The sequence below is a fragment of the Orycteropus afer genome, unplaced genomic scaffold, assembly GCF_000298275.1.
Source record: "Orycteropus afer afer isolate SDZICR_OR568_19922 unplaced genomic scaffold, OryAfe1.0 scaffold00701, whole genome shotgun sequence".
NCBI lineage: Eukaryota > Metazoa > Chordata > Mammalia > Tubulidentata > Orycteropodidae > Orycteropus > Orycteropus afer.
In genome coordinates, this window is record NW_006922288.1 from 862,352 (window position 1) to 868,871 (window position 6,520).

The 6,520-nt window shown below is 35.9% G+C and overlaps 1 protein-coding gene across 1 annotated transcript; it reads right to left on the minus strand.

Moving 5' to 3' along the window:
- Positions 1-3,153: 3,153 nt before the first annotated feature.
- LOC103211169 (olfactory receptor 14J1-like) lies at positions 3,154-4,116 on the minus strand. Its single transcript, XM_007957085.1, has one exon. The coding sequence runs from the start codon at positions 4,114-4,116 to the stop codon at positions 3,154-3,156; it is 963 nt and encodes a 320-aa protein (XP_007955276.1).
- Positions 4,117-6,520: the final 2,404 nt, after the last annotated feature.

Below are 6,520 nucleotides of genomic sequence, written 5' to 3' on the forward strand. Positions count from 1 at the left end.
ACCATATAATTTTAAGGAGCATAACATTTGTCATGTTAATATACAAATATTGAATGATTGAATTATCACAAGAAAACCCAATATTTATTGGAATGGATGAGGAGGTTAAAAATTCATCTGTAAGAATAAGAATAGAAGACAATAAAAATACTTTACAGACTAAAGAATGGTTATATTACCCAAAGTATTACAGCAAACAATTAAAGTATTATTTAAATAGCATAAATATATAAATACAGATTAATGAAAGAATTGAAAGCATAGAACTACAAATAAAAATAGCTTTGCTCTTTTGGTGATTCAGCAGTCCTATTAAAATAGTAGTAAAATGGAAGAATTATTTCAAGAATTATAATAAAATATTTAATTGGTACACAACTTAGAAAAAATTCAGATTCACATGTTATTGTAGTTGGATGCGATAGTCTAATTGTTGTGGAAGGAATATATCTGAATATTAATCATTTAAACCAAAGTCTTGATAGCTTATGTGGGTGCAATGCAGTGACTTACTTCATATGGTCTCTGCAGTCATAATCTTTGTGACTCCACTGCACTGATTGGATAGGACTAAAGGTGGATAGTTATATATTGAATTATGTCAGCTTGGCTAAACCACGATTCCTGGTATTGTGCAGTTGTCCTTCATTTGTGATCTGATGAAGTATCCTCCATTCTGTGGTATGTTGTAAATCCTAGCCTCTAAGCCTGTGGTTATGGCCATATGTTGGATTGAGCTGTCTGTAATGTTAAGGAGACAGGATTAGGATAGGATGTATTTTGAATCACTGCCTTATTAGAAGTTGTTCCTGAAATCATTACCCTTACCCCAGTCACTAACCACACTATTCTTATTCAACTCACTGCCTTACTTGAGTCATACTTATTATCCTATAAAAGACAAAAGAAAGAGAGGATTGAGCAGGCTCAGGGGTTGGAGACCATTACCACCAAGAAAGAAGAGCTAGTAGTGAAACTAGGAGTGGAGCTAGGAGCCAGGATGTTGCACAGAGAACCTCTTAGTCCCAGGAGATGTAGAGAGTTGTAACACTGGAGATGAGAAGCAGCAGCAGAAAACAGTGGAAACAGAGGCAGCAGAACCTGAAGACCAGCAGGAGACAGCGTGGTGGGCTTCCCAGCCCATAAAGTGAGAAAGCTGAATGTTTTTTGGCAGGAGGCTTGCTGGTGGAGCAGTGTGCCTCCCGTCACTTCGCAGAGTTAGGCTTGCCAACCCACAGAGTAAAACAGCCAAGTGCATTTGAGCTAAGGCTTACTGATGTATCCGGGTACCTCAGGGCCCTTATTGGTGGAGCTATAGGGCTTTGTAACACTTCCCCACACAGGGCTGAGGCCAGGCCAGCCCTAAAGGCCTGAAAAGCCAAAAGGCCAAAGGCCAGAGAGAGGTATGACTGTGGGCACTTCTAAGTAGAGGCTGTCCTGATCAAAGAACTGTGTCCTGAGTCATCTCTGATCCTGAATTGTAACCTGTTACTTCCCTAAGAAACCCACGATCACAAGTATTGTTTGTGAGTTCTATATGAACATTACAACAAATTATTAAATAGAGGGTACTGTAGGTGAGAGGGGAACTCCGGTAGCATAGTGCCTAAGGCACTTGACTGCTAACCAGAAAGCTGGCAGTTCAAACTCACCAGCCACTCCTTGGAAGGAAGGTTGGGCAATCTACTTCCGTAGTGATACTGCCTCAGCAACCCAAGGAGGGGTCTCTATGAGTCGGGTCCAACTCGACAGCACACAGCAACAACAGTAGATGGGATGGTTCGTGTCAGAACTGCTGAAAAGGTTGGAGGGAAAAAGGTATGTCTGACCTCTGTCTTATAGGAATCAGCTTTGGGCTTATGCTGAAGGTGGTTCTCTTTCCTCCTCGTGAAGTGAAGGAGGTCAGTTGCCTCTGCCACACCATTACTACAGTGGTTATGCTTTACTACCACAACCTTTAAAAATACATATTTAACCTATAAGATATAAAGTTTGCATAGAAAAAAGTCACCTGAGAACAAATTAACGAGCAACTGAGAAAAAAATTTTTTTTTTGCCATTTTAGAATACTGAACTGTAATAAATATAAAGATTTTAATAAAAGTGATAAAATATAAAAATGTTTAAAATTGAATCAATATCATGAAAGATAAATAAATATTAAAATTATCTTTAATCTATTGAATTGTCACAAATTTTTATAAAATATAAAAATTATAAAAGGTAAAATTTAGTTGCTTCAAAAATGGCAAAAATGTAAAATCCCCACAATATCCAATACTATGTACTTTTGTGTTTCAATCACCTAGTAGTTTCTCTGTGAGTATGGCTTGTATGAAGTAATAAAACTGTATGAAACATGTGGGAGAAGTGACATGGGCATACATTGCTAACGACATACAAATGGTTTAATAGTTTTGGAAAGCAATATGAAAATATGTTCAAAAGACTTTTCATTAAGTAATGCTTTTGCTTGGAATTATGAAGAGCAGAACTTTAACTTTTAATATTATTTGTAAGACTGAATATCTGGAAGTAACCTGTATGTGTAAAATATAGAAATAGTTAAATGTCCTATGAAGTGAGTTCCATTAAATGCCATGTATAAATGAAATTATAAAATCAAAACTACGTAACTTTATATAATAATGCTACATACATTTGTACCGATACACAAAATTAATGTGTATAAAGATGAGATTTAAAATGCACATGTGAAATCAAGCAATTGAAGTAAAAATAGTTAATTTGGTATTTTGGTGAGATTGTGGATAATTTATCACTTTTTTTATTCCTATTTGTTGTAATATTGACTATTCAAACTAAAAAATAAAGTGTGCATATGCTTGTTGGTATACCTCTGTATGTGTGAGTGCCTATATGGTTTGGGAGCAAAAGGAAAGAAATGATCGATCCTACATTAAAGAGAGTATATTTTTTTTATTTTCTCTCAGTTTGGAAGAATGAAAAAATGGTTTCAGTTATTAAAAAAAGGTGTAGAAATTACATGAAGAGTTTCCCTAATGACAATGGTTATATTGCATGGATAACCTATAGTAAAAAAAAAAAAAAGTATCATTTTTCCTCATTACTACACACTGAAGGAATTCAACATTATTTAAAATATTTCTTATATATAATATAAAAAAGCCATCAACAGAAGGATACAAATGTTTTTTTCCTGGTGAATTTTCCACCCAATATTAATTTTCTGAAAGCACCCTTCATGGCCTCATTCCTAAGGCTATAGATAACGGGGTTGAGAGTTGGGGGTACAACTGTATAAAAGATAGAAACCATAAGGTCAAAAGTAGTTGGAGAATCTGAAGTTGGTTTGAGAAACTCAAAGATACCTGTGGAAAGAAAAAATGAGACAACAAAGAGGTGGGGCAGGCAGGTGGAGAAGGCCTTGGATCGGCCCTCAGCAGAGGGTATTCTTAGAACTGTGGAGAAGATGTGGATGTAGGAGAGGACAATGGAGATGAAGCAGATGAATGCCATCAGAGACATGAAAGCAGCCACTCCAACCACTCCAAGGTAATCATTGGAGCAGGAGAGCTTTACCAACTGGGGGACATCACAGAAGAACTGGTGAATCATTTTGGCTCTACAGAATGTGATAGAGAATGTAGCTGTTGTGTACAAGATTCCTGACATGCTTCCACTTAGCCATATGGCTATTACAGCCTGTTTACACTTCCCAGGATGCATGATGACCTCATAGTGCAGGGGGAAGCAGATGGCTGCATAGCGGTCATAAGACATCACGGTGAGAATGGCCACTTCAGCCCAAGCCAAAGACGTGAAGAAGAAAACCTGGAGCATGCACTGACCACGGGAAATATGGCCATCATCCATCAGAGAGTTGTTAATAGACTGAGGGACTGTGACAGAAATGAAGGTGAGGTCCAGAAGGGAAAGGTGCTTTAAGAAGTAATACATTGGGGATTGGAGACGATGGTCCAAGGTGGTGATGGTGATAATAATGAGGTTACCTGCCAAGGCCAATAGATACATCATCAAGAACAGCAAAGCATGTAAAATCTGTAGCTCGTGAATGTCAGAAAACCCCATGAGGAGGAATCCACTCATAGTGGTCATGTTTGTCATAATCATTTTGAAGATTTCAGTTGTAGTGGCAGCTAGAAGAAAGGGGATATAGAAATTGTGGTAGAAAGATATTATAATAAATTTACATTCATTTATTCATCATCGCATCTTAAAACAATTATTTATGAAGTACTTGCTATTTATCAACTTTGCCCCAGATGCTTAAGATCCAAAGGTGAAGAGATGTATTTATTGTAGGCATATAACTTAAAGTCTTTACTAGTAAAGCAGTTATAGTTGAGTTAATTGTATTCTGGTCCTGTCACAGAAAAAAGCCTCCCACACAAAAAATTTAGCATCCCCCCCCCACACACACACACAGAAAACACCACCCTCTTTTTCCCCTGATTAAAACCCATTTTTTTGCTGCAAGTCAACAGAAGGAAAAGCAGTCATCAGGTCTCCAGTACAGAGTTTTATCAATTGGATGGTTTGAATTTCTGTACAGTGCACTGCCCTATTTTAGCAAATGGAATGGCCCAGTAGAGGAAATACAGTATTGGGAAATGAAACATGGTTTAGACTATTGGACTGGATAATACCCAAAATGTCTTTCTGTCAAACATTTTAGTCAGTATAGACAGAGTCCCAATAATTAAGTAGCCAAGGACCAAATTGTGTACTGCTATTGCTCTTCCAATGAACATTTTTAAATGGACAGGACATCTCATTGAAATAAGAGCAAATGTACATTTGCAAAGGAAATAATTAAATGTAACACTCAGATTCAATGTCCATTTTGATTGTCTAGAATATCATCTGGTATCTAACAGCTTTCTCTTTGAACCTTTATTTTACTTACTTTCTATTCACACCATTTGTCTTCTGTCCAAGTCATCAAATATTTAGTGACATGCAAAGGCATTTTTAAAGAAGAGCACCATATAGTGATCACTCTGCAGTAGTTTTATTAGTGGAAGGAAAATATTTAAATACTCAATAGACAACTTAAGGAAGAGACACTTTAGAAAGAGAGTATGAAGAGATATAAAGTCATATATTTTAGAGAAGGGAAAAAATGTTTGGGTTCATTGTCTGGTAATTTGTATTCAGAAACTTTGTGCAAGGGAAATATTGAAGTGTTCCTCCAAAATATTTACCAATATATAAGGGATGGTGGGTTACTTTGTGATCTTTGAGTTCAAGGCAACAACTGGAAAAACAGCTTGCTGTATGGGAGTCTCTGTGCTTTATTCTGAACCATGTGACATCTCACCAGATGGTTATTGTGTTTCAGAAATTCATTTTCTCAGAAATTGTAACTGGACAGATTCTAAACCTTGCAGGCAGAGTTTCCTTCCCATTCCTCTTTTTGACAGAGGTCTCAATTGCTTTATTTTTCTGAAGTTTGATGTCAAGTCTCTCCTGCTAACATGCAGACTTATTCGACCTGCCATATTTTTTCTCTGCTGGTAAGAATGAATTTGGCATTGGAACATTCTAATTGTGCATCTTACCATGTGACGAGGGTAATAGTTACAGATTTATAATAACAATAGATTTTAAGTTAACTAACATATTAAAAGGTTTTGTTTTAGCAGCCATGTTTGAAAGCCTCTTTTTTCTTATACTGTGCATATGAACCACAACTGTAATCTAGCTACAATCTCCCCAACTTTATCCATTTCCATCAAAATCTCACACAAAATAATAGAGAACAAGAGGAATTACAGAGCAAGTGTGTTCTTACAACAAAGTTCCTCCCTTACAATGTTCTGTATTTTTTTGTCCTCTTTTCCTTTGAACTGGGAAAATGATACACAGCATTATTATCTACTTAATTTGGACCTTTCTTCACTAGATATTTTAATTTGCCAATTATGTTCAAGTAATTATTATCAGAGCAGGCAGTAAAAACCAAAACAATTTTGAGTGTTCATTTTTATGAAATAGACACACACCATGCTTGAAACCCTCATAAAATGTGTCTTATTTAATTTACACAGTGTTCTTTCTGTGATGTATGAAGTATTTTAATCTCTATTGTCATAAGAACAAAATAAGGCTCAGTGTACTTACGTATAGACTTAAGATCTGAGCCCCAAACCCTTGTCTTTTCTAATTCATGCTGCCACATTATATGTAATAATCCATAAGTAATAATAAGAGACTTATACTAACATTTACACTGAAGACGTATCCATCCACTGCTCTGCCTCTCCAGCGTTATCAGTAATTGTTTGAGGAAGTATTTCACAGTTGCTCACCAAATGCTTATATAAACACATAAAATATTAATATTTCCCAATTTACTGATTTTCCTTAAATGGCTCAATATCATTATAAAATTTGATCTTTTTTTTTTTTTTTACTTTGTTAATATGCTCATTTCAAGGATGTTAGCTACCTTCCTTGTTAGAATTATCAGTCTTACTTTTTGAAACTGAATTTGTAGAACTTCAGATTTTGT

What these genes read in the sequence shown, in the direction of transcription:
- LOC103211169 (XM_007957085.1), bottom strand. Translation starts at nt 4,116, where the DNA reads ATGATTATGACAAACATGACCACTATGAGTGGATTCCTCCTCATGGGG.